Below are 18,430 nucleotides of genomic sequence, written 5' to 3' on the forward strand. Positions count from 1 at the left end.
TCACAGAAACAAGTAAACAAAATACCAAAAACAATACAGTTACAGAAAGACAAACCTATGGCGAGCGGGGGGGCGGGACCGCAGGGGATGCAGCAGCGGGGAGAACGGGCGAAAGGGAAACAGAGGGCAAAAGTACAAAGAAATAGCAGGGATAAGAACGGTCACAGAGCAAGTAAGCAAAATACAAAATGCAATACAATAACAGAAAGGCAGAAGGGCACAGAGATAACAGGAGGGAAAAAACGGTCATAGAAAAGTAAACAAAATACAAAATACAATGAAATTACTGAAAGGCAGACCTACGGCCTACCACTGGCCACCAGGGATGAGGTGCAGGTGGTAGCCTGCAGGTGGAGGCGGGCCTCGAACTTGGCACTCGGCAGTAGCTGGGCCCTGGAGCACGGACGCAGTCAGGTGGAGCTGCATGGCGTGGGGAGCGACCTGCCTGGAACAGAGTCAAGGGTCACTCTCACTGCCGTGCAGCGGCCGCCATAAGAAGGGGAGGTGGGAGGGAGGAGCAGCTGGGAGGTGGGAACGACGAATGGGCGAGCGGGGGGTGGAGCCGCAGGGGACGCAGCGGCGGGAAGAACGGGAGGAAGGGACGGCGAAGGGAAAACAGAAGGCAAAAGGGCATAGAAATAACAGGAGGGAAAAACGGTCACAGAAACAAGTAAACAAAATACCAAATACAATACAGTTACAGGAAGGCAAACCTATGGCGAGCGGGGGGCCGGGGCCGCAGGGGATGCAGCAGCGGGGAGAACGGGTGAAAGGGAAACAGAGGGCAAAAGTGCAAAGAAATAGCAGGGATAAGAACGGTCACAGAGAAAGTAAGCAAAATACAAAATGCAATACAATTACAGAAAGGCAGAAGGGCACAGAGATAACAGGAGGGGAAAAAAAAACGGTCACAGAAAAGTAAACAAAATACAATGAAATTGCTGAAAGGCAGACCTACGGCCTACCACTGGCCACCAGGGATGAGGAGCAGTGTGTAGCCTGCGGGTGGAGGCGGGCCTCGAACTCGACACTCTGCAGCAGCTGGGCACAGGAGCACGGGCGCAATCAGGTGGAGCTGCGCGGCGTGGGAAGCGACCTGCCTGGAACCCTTCTGGATCTGTGAAGAAGGACTGCTGTGCTGCTGGAAGACTACCACTCTACTGGACTGTTGCTTTGCTGGACTCCTGCCATGGTGTGCTATCCTGATGCCTGCTGTTCTCCTGCCTGAGTGAGAAGGACTGGACCCGCATCACTTAAACCCAGAGTGACTCCAAAGGCTAGCTGGCTTGCCTCCTGATCTGAGGTCTCAGAGACATAAAAGACGGCCAACTCTTCTGTTGGTACATTTGGACTCTGCCATCTGTGAGTATGACCTACCAAGTGGAAGTGAGGCCTATGGTGCTTGCATCAGTGAATCCCATGGATCCACTCTTGAACCCGCACATTGGCACAGTTGCATAGATCGGAACAGGCGCATCGCCCCTGATTGCATGACCAGAACTGATGCATCAACCCTTGTTGCGTGGACCAGAATCAATGCATCTCTGCCTTTGCATGGCTCTGAGACACCGCTCTGCCTTCAGAACCAGCACTGTTTGACACACTAGCTTCACATATCCATCAATGGTGGCCACGATGATGAGAATTCTAAATTGCGTCCATTGGGGAGACGCATCATTGAGTTTGTGTGGCTCAGGACAGCGCATTGCCGCAATTGCGAGGATTGACATTGACTGCAAATCGCATCCTCTTTGGCGTTGAAGCAACTCGGATCAAGATACTTGTGTTCAGCGGGCCTCACTGGGTCCCTATATCTGGCCCATCGCCATAGCTGTTGGCCTGAATCTTTGACTTTGTTCCAGTCGGGCACGACGAAATATCCCAAATAAGCTCTTATTGCTTTTAAGCGCTATTTTACAGTTTATTCTTTAAAAATTCATACCTAAAGTTCTACTTGCTACATTTTTGTCATTTTAGATCTTGTTTTATTGATTAACATTAAGTTCTATTTTGCTAGCCTGGTTTGGATTCCTTTTGTGTGGTGTTTTCACTGTTTATTTGTTTGAAGTAATGCACAAATACTTTACACATTGTCTCTATGTGAAGCCTGACTGCTCTGTGCCAAACTACCAGAGGGTGATCACAGGTCATGTTAGGGGTTTTCCTGCTTCTTACCCTGACTAGGATAGTGGTTGCTGCATGACTTCGGCTCATATCTTTGTCAACAAATAACCCAATTTCCAACACCTCAGTTACTGCAAACATGTTTAGCTGGATAAGAAACTGAATTTCGGGTACACAACTGGGGTCAAAGAATGCAGATTCCCCTCCTCATTTAGCCTCCAACATTCAAACAAGAGATGATTATGAAAGAATTATTCCCGGGCAGTAGAACTGAAATATGGAACTCTCTTTCACAGCCCTAGGCATTACCCCTGGTTTGGCTACATATAAAAAGGAAACAAAAACAGTCATTTTAAAAAGACAATTTAGCTAATATACATTGCGTTTGCAAGACATTATTATTCTGGCCCTTTCCCTTTTCTATTGTATAAGTATATATTTGCCACTTATACCTGAAGTATATATATGTGACTCAAACTCCTTTTCTCTTGTAAAGCTCTCTAATGCCTATTCACCAAGTTCATACTATAGGAAGCTGGATAAATAAATAAATGCTTTAGCTACTGATAAGACTGCACCAAGGTGCAATCAATATTAAAGAATCTAGAAGAAAGAAAAGTTGGATTACCTGTCGATAGCTGTCCCTTCAGAACTGCACACCCGGAACTCATTCCTGTAAAAACACAAAAGGGAGAACACTCATCACCTCATAGCAACAAGTCCCAATGCAATTTGTGCACTAACATGTCAGACATTTTAAAGTTACTAGTTTTCGTAAAGGGATTTCAGGAAATGTAATCAATATGTGTAACAATATCTTAATTATAAGATTGGATTAATATGGAATTGTTTTTCATATACATTACACTGGTAAAAAAAAGGATAAAAACATACAGAGAGCTAGTAAGAGTCATGCTGGCACCATCCTGTTGAACAAACCCAGATATGAACTCCAATTGCTATTCTAGTGCCTTTGTCTTCATACATAGTTCACCTCTACAAGTATGGCAAAGTGCTCCTCCGACACCGAGGTTAAGATGGTCTTTCCCCAAGAAGGTCATCCAATTGAAGTCTAGTGAGATTATGGCAAGACTTCGGGGACAGCCACCTTGAGATCCAGCAAGAGAAAGTGCGGACGGACAATAGACAAGCTAAAGGGGCAGCCAAAGAACTGCAAGGGGGATGTAGAAAGCTAAATAAGACCTGTTCAGGCATTGGAGAGCAGGTCACTATGATGGAAAGCCGCGCCGAAAACTTGAAAACTGAAGTTACCTCCCTGAAAGCAAAGAGCTCCTCCCAAGGCGCTTGCATGACAGATGTTATGTGGAAAATGGAAGACCAGAAGAACAGACAGCACCAAAACAACCTCCGTCTGCTGGGGATCCCCGAAGGAGTAGAGGGAGAAGATCCCCGACGATACATTGTGAAACTTCCGAAGGGAGCTTTCTCCGATCATTCAAATTGGAATTGGGATCATGAGATACAGAGGGCTCACTGCTTCCCCTTCACCTTGAAGAAACAACATGCTGATGGTGGAGAGAAACCTAGAGCCGTTTTGGTGTTTTTTGGCAATTTTTTACTCAGACAATTGGTCTATGAACATGCTCGACCGAACTCACAGAAAGGGTTTGAGGGGGTGTCTTTCTTTGCTAAGCCTGATTTCGGCCATGCTACGGTTCAGAGCAGATGGCGCCTTCACCATCTTTTTACCCCTTTTCAGCAGCTGGGCGCGCAAGTATTCCTTATGAACCCTGCTAAACAGAAAATTAATTTGAATGGTTCTTTCCGTACCTTCATGTCAGAAACCAAGACCCAAGAGTACCTCAACGAAATCAAGGCTAGGAAAGGTAGAGCTAAAGAATGTTCTGCTTTAAGGCTTGACAGTCTCTGACTCCTCTTATCCCTTTTATTTCTATGGGAAATGTCTGAAGGGGGGCTCTTAGAAAGCTCAGAGGAGGAAGGAGAGGGTGTCCCGTTATTCGTGGGTTCTAGTTTTGGATGAGTATGAGGGTTTAGTTTCTATTTGATTCCATTCTTTTTCTTTTCTTCCTCTTTCCTTTCTCTTGCTACTCTTTTTTTTTGGCCCAAAAGGGTTAAAAGCCTTGATTGAGTACGCTGCGGGGTAGGGTGGCGTGGTCTTACTATAGGCATTCATTATTCAAGTTAATCCTGATTGCTCTATTGTCTGGGGGGTGAGGAGGTGAGGGGGTTTTGGAGCAGGGGGGAGTAGAAGGGGTGAAGGATGGGTTGGGCTTTGATGGGTCTTTCATGTTTTTTGTCTATGTGCTATTAGGAGAATGTACCTCTGTCTTGATGATCTAGAAAGTGCAAGAATTTGGTATTGCTGTATTTTTAGATTTATGTTTTTTTATTTTTGGGGGCACCTTTTTTGGTATTTTCTTGATGTATGTTTTTTACGCATGCTGATTTATTGATTAAATCAGCATAAAGCTAATATGGCAAACGTAATGCACTTTCTTTGAATGTCTGTGGTCTAAATGATGCACGAAAGAGGCAGAAGGTCTCACAGGGCTTGTCCCTGCTGGGGGCTGACTTAGTCTGCCTCCAGGAAACACACATTGAAGGATCACAGACAAACATTTTAAATACAATGGGATATACGTGTGAGATGCGTAACTATCTTGACCAGGGACAATCGCCTGCATCAGACCATACAAACTAAATCTGTTCCTCATGGGAAATGAGTTTTGGCAGAATGTAGGTTATCATCTAAGTTTTCTTTCACTCTATGTTCATATGGGAGTATAGCTGATGATCCTGGAGCTTTCTTTGGAGCTAGCTCATTGGCCTCTACCTGTTATAATATGTGGGGACATCAACATCAATTTACCCTGCGACTGGGATATGAATACCAAAACGCGTTATACAGGCCGAAAACCAAAGGTCTTGTGGGCCTTGAAGAACTTATTGCACACAAATGAGCTGGTTGATGTCTGGTCCCACTTAAAACCGAACCAACCAGGGTACACCTACTATTTTGCTCCCCATCAATCACTTGCCTGACTTGATTAATTTTCGGTTTCCCCTTCTTTGATTCAAGATATTAGTACTGATATTGTTCCACAGTTCATGTCGGACCATAATCCTTTAACTTTAGATGTTATGGAAATATCTTTTTGTAAGGAAGCTCTGACTTGGAGCTTTGAGAGGGCATTGTTGTTTGATCAAAATCACTTGAAAAGCTGGATACAGAACTTTCTCAAGAGGAATATTGGCTCTGCTTCAGTCGAGGTTATCTGGGACGCCCTGAGGGCGTGTATTCGAGGGAAGACTCTACAGTTTTCGCTTAGAAAGAACAAACAGGAGAAACTGCAGATCTTAGAGCTTCAAACATTTTTTGCAGAGGAAAAACTTATCGGTGCCGTCCAGCAGCGGGAGGAAATTGAGACAGTACAATTAGAAGCTGCAGCAGTAAGAGCAGAAACTGGTGCAATTTTGGCAGAGAAAGCTGCCGCTAAATGGGCCGCTACACGGGAAAAAATGTATGAATTTAGTGAGCAAATTGGCCACCAGTTAGTCCTAAGAACTAGGCAACACCTCACGAACAACGGCATACATTCCATTTGGGTCCCGTCAGGGGGGATTACTAGTGAGCCGAATAAAATTCAAACAGCCTTCCGCCAATTTTAGCAAGATCTTTATACTGAGGAAGACGCTGGCTCGCAAGCTGCTAGACAAAAAGCTATTGACAGCTTTCTAGACCCGGATTTGATATCACGCCTTAGCGTGGAGGATCACAAACAACTAGAGGATCCTCCCTCCTGGAAAGAGATTGCCACGGCAATGTCAAGTTTACCGGATGACAAGGCGTCAGGCACCGATTGTATACCAATTGAATTCTATAAAGTTTTCTCTACCCAGATTAACAATATGTTTAAAGTCCTTTTGGTCCAAATTTTCAACGGTGCGACCCCACCTTCATCTTGATCAACAGCCAAAATTATTATCTTTCCCAAAAAGGATAAATCTACCTTGGAAATGGGCTCTTATCGCCCTATAACTCTTATCAATGGAGATTCGAAAATGTACTCCAAGATCCTTGCTTTTTGGGTATTTACTGGTATTGAAGATCTTGTTTCCAAATGGCAACACGGATTTATTCTCAAAAAAAGCACTACCGACCATTTCTGAAGGACCATTACTCTGACGTGGCACAGCCCACAGGAGACCCGATGCAAATACTTCTCGATGCTGAAAAAGCTTTCGATCAGGTCTCCTGGCTATTTCTGTGGAGCGTCATGCGGGGAATGGGTTTCGGGCCCGGGGCTATTCAGGCGTCAAGGCTCTATATATAAAACCTATGGCTAGGGTTTTGATCAACAGGCAACTAACAGAGCAATTTGTAATAACCCGCGGGATTCACCAGATGTCTCCCTGCTCCCCGTTGCTCTTTGCAATGTATATCAACCCTTTCATTAAAAGACTTGCAAACAACCAAGAAATTCCAGCCATATATAGACATGGCTTTGAAACAAAAATCATAGCCTATGTGGATGACCTTGCTTTTGTGACCTCGGACCCTGGCTAAGCTTTAGTAGCTATAGAACGAGAGGCCCAGAGTTTCAGGTATGCTTTAAATAAAGGGAAGACCCAGATAATTGCAAATAATAAAATCAATTGGATTGATACTAGAGTTGTCACTTAAGCAAGGTATCTTGGGGTTAACATCATGGCTGAAACGGATTTGATAGTCGGAGAAAATGTAGTCCCGCTAGCCTCAGAGACAGAGAAGGCATTACATCAGCTTAATAATTTACATTCTGTCAATAGTTGGCCGGTGCAATGTCCTCAAGATGATCATTTTTCCTAAAATGTTATATTTCTTTTAGAGCTATTCCCCCCAAATTCACTAATACAATGCTAAAGAAGTTTGATGGTCTTTTCTCAGGATTTAAATGGGCCTATTCACGGCCAAGAAGATCTCTTAAATATTTATCTCTTCCCTGTGAGAGAGGTGGCTGGGTGCTTCCAAATCTGAAAATATATTACTGGGCCACTGTCTTGCAGATATGCCCAGTATTGTGACAAGACTGGCCTTCAGTACCTTCAATGGAACTCCCGTCTACGTTCGATCTATTACTTGGATCAGATGCTTGGACATGCTTATGGCGCCAGCTTGAATTCGGGTATTATAAGACGGTAAGGTTCAAGACCCTTATGTGAACCTAAAAGGTCTTTACAGCCATGCGCAAGGTATTGGGGATCGGCAGACTGAACTATTACACCCCTACAGGTAACAACGAGAACCTGCCAGATATATTTGGGGGATCTTATTTTCAACATTGGCTCAACTCCAGCATTAATAAACTGGGGATCCTATAATCGATGAGGGTGTCCTGGCATTTGAGGATCTTAAAATCAATTTGGTTTGAGTCATAAGGCGGCCTTTTAATATCTAGCCATCAGAAACTTTTTATCACGCAAGGCAGGGGGGTCCTCGGGGTTCATGAAATGCAAACTTATTGCTAGATCCCACAATCCCCCGAATTGAGTCCAGTTTAACGGCTGATGATCTGGCCAAAATTCCTGGGAAATGGCAACGGAAATTAGATATCACCAATAACGCCCTCCATCTAGCTCTGCAATCTGCTCAAAGTGACTTACTATCAGCCAATTTACAAGCCCAATTCTACAAAACTTGTTTTTTTCTGTATTATACACCGAGTAGAATTGCAAAATGGGGAACTTGCAGAGGCACCAACTGTCCCCAGTGCTCTTAATATAGTGCAGACTCTGTTCATATGTTTGCCACATGCGAGAAACTTGGTCACTTGCTAACTGAGATACAAGGCTTTCTCAGGATAGTTCTATCTGAGATATCCTGCTTACTCCCACAACGGTTGTACTGGGTGTACAAGATTACTTAGACAGGAAAAGTGGAGGGGCTCTAATCTTTATCGCCATGGCAATTTATAGGCTGTGTATAACATCTGCTTGGGTGGACCCTTATCCCCCACAGTGGTTGGCCCAGCTATATTCAATACATAACCTTGAGAAAGCTATCTATGCTAAGAAGGGTATCTGGGCCAAAAAGAAAGACTTGGTAATTTGGGAACCTTTGTCTAGCTGGCTTTGTCAAACAAACCCTCAATAAACTTAGGGAGGGGGGCAATGCTACCTATTTCCTGAGTTTGTCCGGCAAACCGTTAGAGGAGCGAATAGCCTATTTAATCGAAGACTAGAAGAAGGGCCTTGCCCCCCATGCTATCTTTAGGCACCTTTTGTTTTTTCTCCATGCACTTTTCACTATCGCATGGGTCACTTTATATTTGTGTATGTATATTTAAAAATGGATTAATTAAAATGTTTCACTTTATGCACTTTAAAAATGGTTCAGGCCTGAAGGATTGTGCTAGGATTATTGCTTTTTGCGTTCTTGACAACCCAATATGATGGATCATGTTATAATGTAAAATGGATTATTCTTTTTTCCCTTTGGATCATGTTGGACCGGGAGGGTTAGGGTGGAGGGGGAGAGAGGTGGACTTTGAACCTCACTGCCCTGTTTTATCTGGCTGTCTTAATATGGGACAACTCAATCGTGGGAATTTTAAAGTCAGACTCACACGAGTCCAGCCTAAAACGTAAAAAACACAGTCTGCTTGTGTTGGCACTAATTTGTTCTCTAGAAATCTCATGACACTAAATCATTTTTGAGATCATGGGCCTTGAGTGAGTCCCATAGGACTAGCCGAATAGAAGAAAGCCAAATCAAATCAAATTTACACCAGACAAAGCTCATAGACGAAACCACAAAGGATTATTTAAAAGTCAAAATCATTGTAGAAGGCAAAAAATTAGAATGCAATTTAATTTTAAAAATGCAAAAAAAATTGCAATTAGCATAAGGCTTTGTCTCTGTTATAGCTAAATAGCCAGGACTAAGTATAGAGACAAAGAGCAAACAACCATAGACACTACTCAGCTAAAAAGGCAAAGGAAATTTATAAAATCTCTAAGCATAAAGTCAATAAGAAGGTCGACATGAAGCCTGCCTGAAATAGAGCAAGGGAAAGTGTTAGACACAGAATTTCTGGTTGGCTAGGGCAGGCGCCTAAGCCAGGCAGAAACCACCACTCTAGTCAGGGTAAGGGAGTTACACACTAAAGATAACCCCTGCTCACCCCATTGTAGCTTGGCACGAGCAGCCAGGCTTATCCCAGAGGCAATGTGTAAAGCATTTGCGCAACACCCACACACAGCAGCGACAACTAGGCACACCACAAAAGAAACTCCACATAAGGTTATATAAAAAATAGCCTTTGTATTACTCATAAACACATTAGATCATAATCACAAATATACACTGTGCCAATCGGGCCACTGTCATCACCATTAGATAAGGCACATAATAAAATAACCAGTAACTACTGGTATTAACCCTTAGCCTACCTCACATTACGCATAAAACACATTAGGTCTAAACTATATTAGGCATTAGCCTCAGCAGGTCACCGTACCCCTTCTCAGAGGGCACACATTAACCACATAGCATAAGACATTATGCGTCACAAACATTTCAGGCCCTCTTAGGGATAAAACTGCATCCTGAGCAATAACTCAGTATAGTATTGTCTAGACACCAACAGCAGTGCATGTAGCAGTTTCATTAGTGTGCACACATTATGGTAATACCATGTCCACATTAGGCCTACCAATATTATCTCACCATACCTGTAGGGCAGAATCCTGGCAAAATGACATCGTCTACTCATTCACATGCGGGCACCTCATGTCCAGCGCCAACCTAGGAGCGCTCTCCCACGCTCCTTGCACACATTATTGGGCAAGACCCACTAGGGGGCCGGTATCACTGGTGGTTCCCCTGACTTTGTGAGAGACTTGGCCGCCCTGTCTCCTCTAGTATCCACAACCAAGGTGGCTGTCTGCAGTTGGGCTGAGCAGCTATTAACACCGCAAGTGCAGCACACGCAGGAGGCATGCACAAGAGTCCTTCTCCAGCCCCCACATGCAGAATCTCAAGGAAGCCACTGCCCGCGACCGTGCGGTGCAGTGGTGGAACTAGGATGGCCTTTCCTGGAGCGCCTCCTAGCTCGGGCCCCTAGCGATGCGACGGGACTTCCTCCTCCAACACCGGCCGATGTCGCGCTTTCGTTGTGGACTGCTAGGGGCGTGGTTAGACCAATGCCGGGAACGCCGGTTGCCCAGCAACACTGCAGCCTCAGACGACACGCGGGGCTCTCCTCCTCTACTCTAGAGACCCGCCCACAGCCAGGCTTTCTCAGCCTGACTTCTGCCTTTTGGAATCACAAAGTGGAATTTCAGTCAATTTCACAGCCCCTTTTGCCTGTACCACAGGGGATCGGCTATGCGCTGATCCCTCTGCCATATGCAGCGCTCTCTTTGCGCTGACCACCTTTTCAAGCACCAAAGGGGAGTGCCAGCCATGCGCTTCCCAGTAGAACATAAAGCGCTCTAAGAGCCAAAGGGAAAGCGTCCTTCCAACTGGGGTCAGCGTGCCAAATCAGTAATCACGCAACCAGATACTTCGCCAGCACTTCAGTTGGGCTCATCACAAGTAGAAAGTCCAAAGCGCTTCCACACACACTGGGGGCCGAGTCTCCTTTCCCCAAATAAACAAGACGGGCAGCAGGGCCAGAACTGGGCAAATTTCCAGCGTTTACCACACGCTTTCCCACAAGTATACCGCGCTGGGCATGGGCAGGCCAGCACACCGGGTCCCTCAGCAGAGGGGAAGTCCTTGAAGTTCCCTCTCTCAGCAGGACAATCCTTAGTGGCGGTTCCTTTTGTAGTCCAGCAGCCTACCAGCTGCAAGTAAGCACCCAGCAGCACACTGACATGGGGTTACAGCCCCAATATTTATACTGTGTTTGTCTTTGTTCTGCCCTGGCACAGGGCTTGGGGAACCAGTCCCAACTGGTTCTGGGGGGTACTGAAGCACTTTGTGTACAGTGCTCACACCCACCTTTGTCAGGTTTGGTTCTGTCCTCAAACACACCACAGGGGGGCGAGCCTGCATTGAACAAGGCAGGCACAGACCTATTCAGGGTCAGAGGCTACTCCTCCACTACTCCAAATGCAGATCTGCCCATTCAGCCTAGCGCTGACTCACCCAGTCCCTCTGGAGCCACACACCCCACCAGCCCCTGTCACTCCTGAGCCAGACATGCAATACACATCAGGCAGGAAAAGACACATAGCACACAGAAATGCCAACTTCTAAAAGTGGCATTTCTAAAATAATGATAATAAATCTGCGCACACCATTAGACAGCATTTATTATTACTATTTCAAACATACCAAACTTAACATCGCTGCTCCTCCCATATCAGGAATTACCATGGAAACACTTATCAGGGAATCCCCAATGCATTCCTATTAGAGGGCAGCCTCATAGCAGAGAGAAACCAAAATGGCTGTTTGTCACTACCAGGACATGTCACACACTTATGGTACATGTCCTACCTTTTACCTACAATGCACCCTGCCCATAGGGTTAGCTAGGGCCTACCTTAGGGGTGACTGAAATGCAGTAAAAGGGGGTCACAGACGTGGCAACCACTTTGGGTGCCAGGTCACAGCCACAGTAAACTGCGCGCACAGGCCCTGCAATGGCAGAGGCCTGGGACAGGTTTGAAAGGCCTCTTTGGTGGGAGGCGCAAGTAGCGCTGCAAGCCCACCAGTAGCATTTAATTTACTGGCCCTGGGTATATGATGAACCACATTACCAGGGGCTGACAGGTAAATTAAATGCGCCAAACAGGTGTATACCAATCTTACCATGTTTACCACAGAGAGCACACACGTTTTACACTGGACAGTAGTGCTAAAGTGACCAGAGTCCTTAAACCACCAACACCAGGTCAGAAAAAAGACTAGGATGAAGGCAAAAAGTTCAGGGAGGACCTGCAAACGTCCAACACAGAAAGTCTATAAAAACATACCAAAACATCATGTTATATAGTTTTTCACACAGAGAAATCAGTCTGTCGGCATGCTGGGAAACAAATGATATATCACAATATCCAATGGGAAAATAGAAAACACATCACATGGAAAAATACTTTTTTTTATAGTACTAATAAACAATTCTGTATTACATCACACAAAAGAAAGCAAAGGCACATTTAAATTAGATACATAACCTATGCTACTCAGAGGAAGTGGCATTGTAATATGGTTGAGCTCTGCTCCTTCCTCCAGGACACCAGGATCATGAAGAATACATTCTGAAGCTAAAACAAAACCCAGACTGTAAAACTACATAAATTAAGGGTATTTTAAAAAATGCTGAAGAACACACTTTTTACTTGAGCTACACCGAAAAACGAGAAACCATGTGCTGCAAAAAAACTTTAGATCCTACCAGATTGCTGTGTCCATCGCTGTTTCGTGTGTTCCTGCTGCCTAGTGGGTCTCTCCCCGCCGCCGCGTCTCTTTGCATCGGCGCGGTCGCAGAGCGGGAGGGACTACCACCCCCAAGATCCTTTGCGGCAGGAAGCCGTTATTGACACCACCTATTTGGCGCCAGGAGGCGTATAAATTTAGCGGACACTCTCGGCAGAGCGGGCGTGCTGCAAAAAAACTTTAGATCCTACCAGATTGCTGTGTCCATCGCTGTTTCGTGTGTTCCTGCTGCCTAGTGGGTCTCTCCCCGCCGCCGCGTCTCTTTGCATCGGCGCGGTCGCAGAGCGGGAGGGACTACCACCCCCAAGATCCTTTGCGGCAGGAAGCCGTTATTGACACCACCTATTTGGCGCCAGGAGGCGTATAAATTTAGCGGACACTCTCGGCAGAGCGGGCGTGCTGCAAAAAACTTTAGATCCTACCAGATTGCTGTGTCCATCGCTGTTTCGTGTGTTCCTGCTGCCTAGTGGGTCTCTCCCCGCCGCCGCGTCTCTTTGCATCGGCGCGGTCGCAGAGCGGGAGGGACTACCACCCCCAAGATCCTTTGCGGCAGGAAGCCGTTATTGACACCACCTATTTGGCGCCAGGAGGCGTATAAATTTAGCGGACACTCTCGGCAGAGCGGGCGTGCTGCAAAAAAACTTTAGATCCTACCAGATTGCTGTGTCCATCGCTGTTTCGTGTGTTCCTGCTGCCTAGTGGGTCTCTCCCCGCCGCCGCGTCTCTTTGCATCGGCGCGGTCGCAGAGCGGGAGGGACTACCACCCCAAAGATCCTTTGCGGCAGGAAGCCGTTATTGACACCACCTATTTGGCGCCAGGAGGCGTATAAATTTAGCGGACACTCCCCACGTCGCGGGACCGCGCGCGGGCCAAGCCCGGGCAAAGGGCGGGCCCTCTGTGGCCCTCAGGGGACCTAAGGAGACGGGACGGGCAATCCCCCTAACACCTTGCATCAGGGTGTCACTGCTGGAAGGTGATATCATTGCGACATTTAAATGTCATTTGGCAGCCTTGTGTGTCCTGTAAACTCTAATTTGCATTATCCCGGTATTTGTATTCTATTGTATTTTTAAATAGTTGGATACCTAGTTTAAAATGACCAAGTCAGAAAGACCACTATGGCGACTAGATCAACCGCGAGAAATAAGTCTGTGCCAGCAACACCACTACCATCCCTTACAGCCATAGACCTAATGTTGCAAAAAACCATTGGAGTGGTTGCAGATGCTATCCAAAACACGGAGAGACGCCTCTCACTTACTCCTAACCTGTGTTTTCCAAACCTTTCTATGCACACTTCAGTGCAGAATAACACTGTGGAGTCTATTATCAGTGTAGAGGATTCGCTATTACTGCAGTCCTTCTCGGGGTTGCCTAATGGTAATAGCTGTAGAAAAAACACGTCACCAGTCCCTCTCATTCTACCGACTAGCATTGAAGGCAGTCCCCAACCTGCTTCTACCGGTGGGGTTATCTCATGCTCATTACATGTAGGAAACATGACATTGACTCCCCCAGGGGTTGTACTTGCAGAAAGCTCCCCTTTAATTAATACCATAGATGCAGATAAATCTCCTTCTCCAAAATTAAAGAGACTGCGCTATGGAAGGAAAAAAACAAAACCAAAATCGATTTTGAGGAAGACATATAAACCCATAGGCAAACATAAAACTTCAGCTAAAGATGTATGGTCAAACTTTAGATTGGCTAAATCAATAACCAGTACTTCTAATATAATTACAACAGCCGTAGAGCAAGCTGAAATATTGCCCATTGAAAATTCGTCTAAGAATAGCAAAGCAGTTATAAATGAGACAACGCAGACTGATGAGGTGTGTGTAATTGATAAATCATATCTGATGAAATTGGAACAGATGATCACATCCCTATTCCAGCCTATAAATGAGAAAATATCTAGTATAGAACAAATCTTAATGAATCTTGATAAATCTCAACCTAAGGATTTTATTAGTTTGTCTAAATGTACTAACACCCTCACCCAGACAGACAACCTAGATATCATGGGCCATAATTTAAAATCCTCCATGTTACTGAATGCTAAAGATCAGATTAACCCTAATCAACATACAAGTTCACGTAATAATGTATTAATCTCTCCGGCTATGCCTACTATTATGACGGGACCCTCATCCGGTAGTGATGAGAGTGAATGGGCCACGGAAGGTACATCTTCCATACCACTTGATGTTCAGGTTGAGCCTGATAGGCCTACCCCTACAGTACCACCAACCCATAATACACGACTAGCGCAAAAGTACACGCAGCCCCAACAAAATAAGAAACCCATTCATATTAATCTCCCTCCTGAATCCCAATCTTACACCATAGTGATGATAGGTGTACTGCAATTAGAAATGGGTAAGACGGGGAGATATGGGGATTTGAAAAACAAAGTTAGCCATTGGTTAACCAGCCATAGGCCGCTCCCTCGTCACATTAATGGTAAGATCACAAACGTTAGGAGGGTCGATTGGGTGGGCCACAGATTTAAATCAACTGAGGGTGACTGTATTGTTGTTACTTTTGATGACAATCGAGCGGTAAGGCATATTATTAGCTGGAAGGACAATCTGATCCACAGTTTAATTCGCACCAAGGATTTAAGCTATTTCTACCCATCAAGAAATTATAGTAATTCATATCCCATCATTGAGGATGAGGCAAATTACACTATGTATAATTCAAATTATAATGGTGCAACCCTGAGGAATTATGAACATTATACTATAAAGGATCAAAGTCATCTTAGAAGTGATATATTAGGTATGTCTAGAAAAGTTAATTACTCAACATTTCATCCTGAGAGTTGGGAGGACACAAATGGATTATATAATAATCATAATCCTCCCCGATTAACATATCCTAATATCCAATATAATGTTCCTACCTCAAATAGGTTCAACGCCCTTTATGAGCGTAATGGTTTGGAGGGTGTTGATTGACTGTACGATTCATCAGCCACATCTATGTCTATCGACCTTAAACCAAGGAACCTTGTCTATGTCGAGAACTTTCCCCCCTCTTTTACTAAACTAGATAGCAACGACTCTACAGAAATAGTCACAGATCTGTTTTTAGCTAGTTCTGAACTTGATGGTTTTGAGCATACTAGTACAATGCATTACCAGTTAGAAGCTTTTAATATTCATCCAACCCATGTAGACTTAGAACCCCTTACAGCAGAAACTGTGGGAGCTATTAGTATTGAACAACCGGATCGAACATTAGTTCCCATTGTCATTGAGGCTGTATCCGATATAGAGAATGTTGCTGCTTGTAATATGAATTTAGTCTCTTGGAACGTAGCAGGCCTGGCTGATAAAATAAGTGATCCAACCTGGCTCGCCTTTGTTAAAAAATATGCAATTATATGCCTCCAAGAGACATGGATGGAAGGAAATAATGCCTTCATTGAAGGATATCAAAGCTTCCTTAGGCCAGCAGCCCCCTCAGCTAGTGGCAGAGCAAAGGGGGGTCTTGCTATTTTTGTCAATTTGGCTCTTTTGTGCGATATAACCAGCCTTAAAACTGTAAATTGTAATATTCAAATGCTTGTACTGAAACGAGGTAATCATGCTCTAACTCTAGTTAATTTTTATAATGCTATAACTAACGAAGGGGAGTGTAATATACTGTTATTGAACGAACTGTTGAAAGAAGGACCAGGTACATTGCCGTGTAACGTATTAATTGTAGGAGATTTTAATGTACATCCCTGCGGTAACCCCGAGACACCCCTATGGGTGTCCTGGGGTGTAACAGCATGGATGGATTCCACTTTCGTCACACTAGGCATGGGTCTCATTTAAATGACTTGCTAAATGAAAACAACTTGTTTGTAGCTATGTCACTGGTCCCTGAGACCAAAGTCTATGATGTTCCAACATTTAAAGGCTTCGGTCCTGGCTCATTCATAGATCATATATTATTATCTGCCGACCTTGTCAATCAGGCTTCTAGTTTTACAATTCAAACAAACATCTACAGTGATCATAACCCCCTTTCTATTAAATTGAACGGGGGTGTATTCGAACAGCGAAAGCACTGCGAAGATGTGGGCATATTAAAATGCATAAATGGAAAACGTCGCTTGAAATGGCATCTGGTAAACCAAGAACATTTCTATAAAGAAATTAACAAGACATGTGGCAGGGATCTAATGGATTGTGTATCAACATGTATGCCCCCAGAGCAAACTTTAGCTATTTTTGAAGGTATAGTGTCAACAGTGGGGTCGTTGTTATCAGTTTCAGTGAAGGGGCAGGTTAAAAACAATCCTAAATGGCTTGATAATGCATGCTCCTCGGCAAGTAAAAACTTAAGAAAGGCGTCAAAAAATAAACCCAGAGACCCAGGTCATATTAAAAATCTCCGTTTGATATATAAAAAAACTCTTGTTAAACGGAAAAAGGAAAGAAAAGCCTATACTTGGGAGTCTTTGCTTGATCCCTCAATCCTGGGCAACAGTAGTAAATTTTGGGAAATTGTAAACAAACCTTTGTTTGACAATACGAGTGATACTGCACTAGGTACAAACATTCCAGAGGAAGATTGGGTTACTCATTTTAGTGCAATTTTTAAAAGTGATGATCAACAGACAGTATACGATCTTTTAATACCAAACGAGAACTCCTTATGTTTTTTAGACAATGAAATAGAAAAGGCTATCCAAGGATTAACTGGAAATAAGGCTCCAGGTCCAGATGGCTTGCCACCGGATCTTTTTAAATCCCGTATCTCGGTATGGGCACCTGTTCTCACAAAGGTGATAAATGCAGCTGTAATCTCTGGATGCCCAAAGTCTTGGGGACAATCAACCATAGTCCCTGTGTTCAAAAAGGGCGACCGTAGTAGTCCACTATGCTACAGGCCAATATCGTTAATTAATTCTGTAGCTAAAGTGGTAGGTGGCGTAATTTTGAATAGGCTAACAACATGGGCGTCAGAGAACAAAGTTATATCCTCTATACAATATGGTTTCAGACCTGGTCATTCAACAATAACTCAATGCCTGAACCTATACCTGATTGTAGGCAAATACACTCTGGCCCGGCAGGGAACCATTCACATGGCTTTTATGGACCTATTGTCCGCTTTTGATTGTGTTGATAGAGGTAAACTATGGGACATCATGTTAAAGATGGGTGTAGAGCAGAACCTAATTTATGTTTTGGCTGACTTGCACTCAGATACAAGAGCTAATGTCCGTTACACTCAAGACCTGAAAGTAACAAGTGACATTAGAATTAACCGGGGAGTCCGCCAAGGGTGTATCCTAGCACCATTTTTGTTCAATTTATATATTAATGAGCTAGAGGATTACCTGATAAAAACAGGAGCTGATTACCCCTACGTCGGCCGAAAAGGCGTCCCGGTTCTGCTCTACGCGGACGATGCTGTCCTTATTTCCAGGACGGCAAACGGCCTTCAGTTACTTTTAAACTCATTTTATGATTTCATGAGTTCCCGAGACTTGAGTATTAACAACTCAAAGTCATATGTCATGAAAATTGGCCAAGGGTCGCGAAAACCTAATTTGTTCTCCATAAATGGGGAAAAAATTCCAATCTCTAAAACCTTCTCATATCTTGGGGTTCTCCTTGATAATCAATTAACCTGGGGCCCAGCTGTTGTAAAAAAGAAGGGCGAGGTAACACGCACCAATGCAGCCATACTCGGGTTTGCTAGAAAAATGGGTAATAGCCCGGTGGCTGCTTTGCTCAAACTTTATCAAGCTAAGAGCGTTGCCATTGCCTGTTATGGCAGCGAGCTCTGGGGCTATAGTCAAACGCAAGCCCTGGAGATTGCAGAAAATAATTTTTTAAAGAAGGTTTTGAGGCTGCCAAGGGGAATTGGAAACTTCTCGGTGCATG

General features: G+C 44.5%; 1 protein-coding gene across 1 annotated transcript in view; it reads right to left on the minus strand.

Moving 5' to 3' along the window:
• The window catches only part of LOC146854242 (aldo-keto reductase family 1 member C3-like), a 386,032-nt gene that overhangs the window by 56,242 nt on the left and 311,360 nt on the right, over window positions 1-18,430 (minus strand). The window contains exon 7 of the mRNA XM_085652025.1: window positions 2,753-2,797. Within this exon, the coding sequence (XP_085508151.1) occupies window positions 2,753-2,797 (45 nt within the window). The remainder of the gene's footprint in view (window positions 1-2,752; window positions 2,798-18,430) is intronic.

This window comes from Triturus cristatus, chromosome 4_1 (genome assembly GCF_964204655.1).
Source record: "Triturus cristatus chromosome 4_1, aTriCri1.1, whole genome shotgun sequence".
NCBI lineage: Eukaryota > Metazoa > Chordata > Amphibia > Caudata > Salamandridae > Triturus > Triturus cristatus.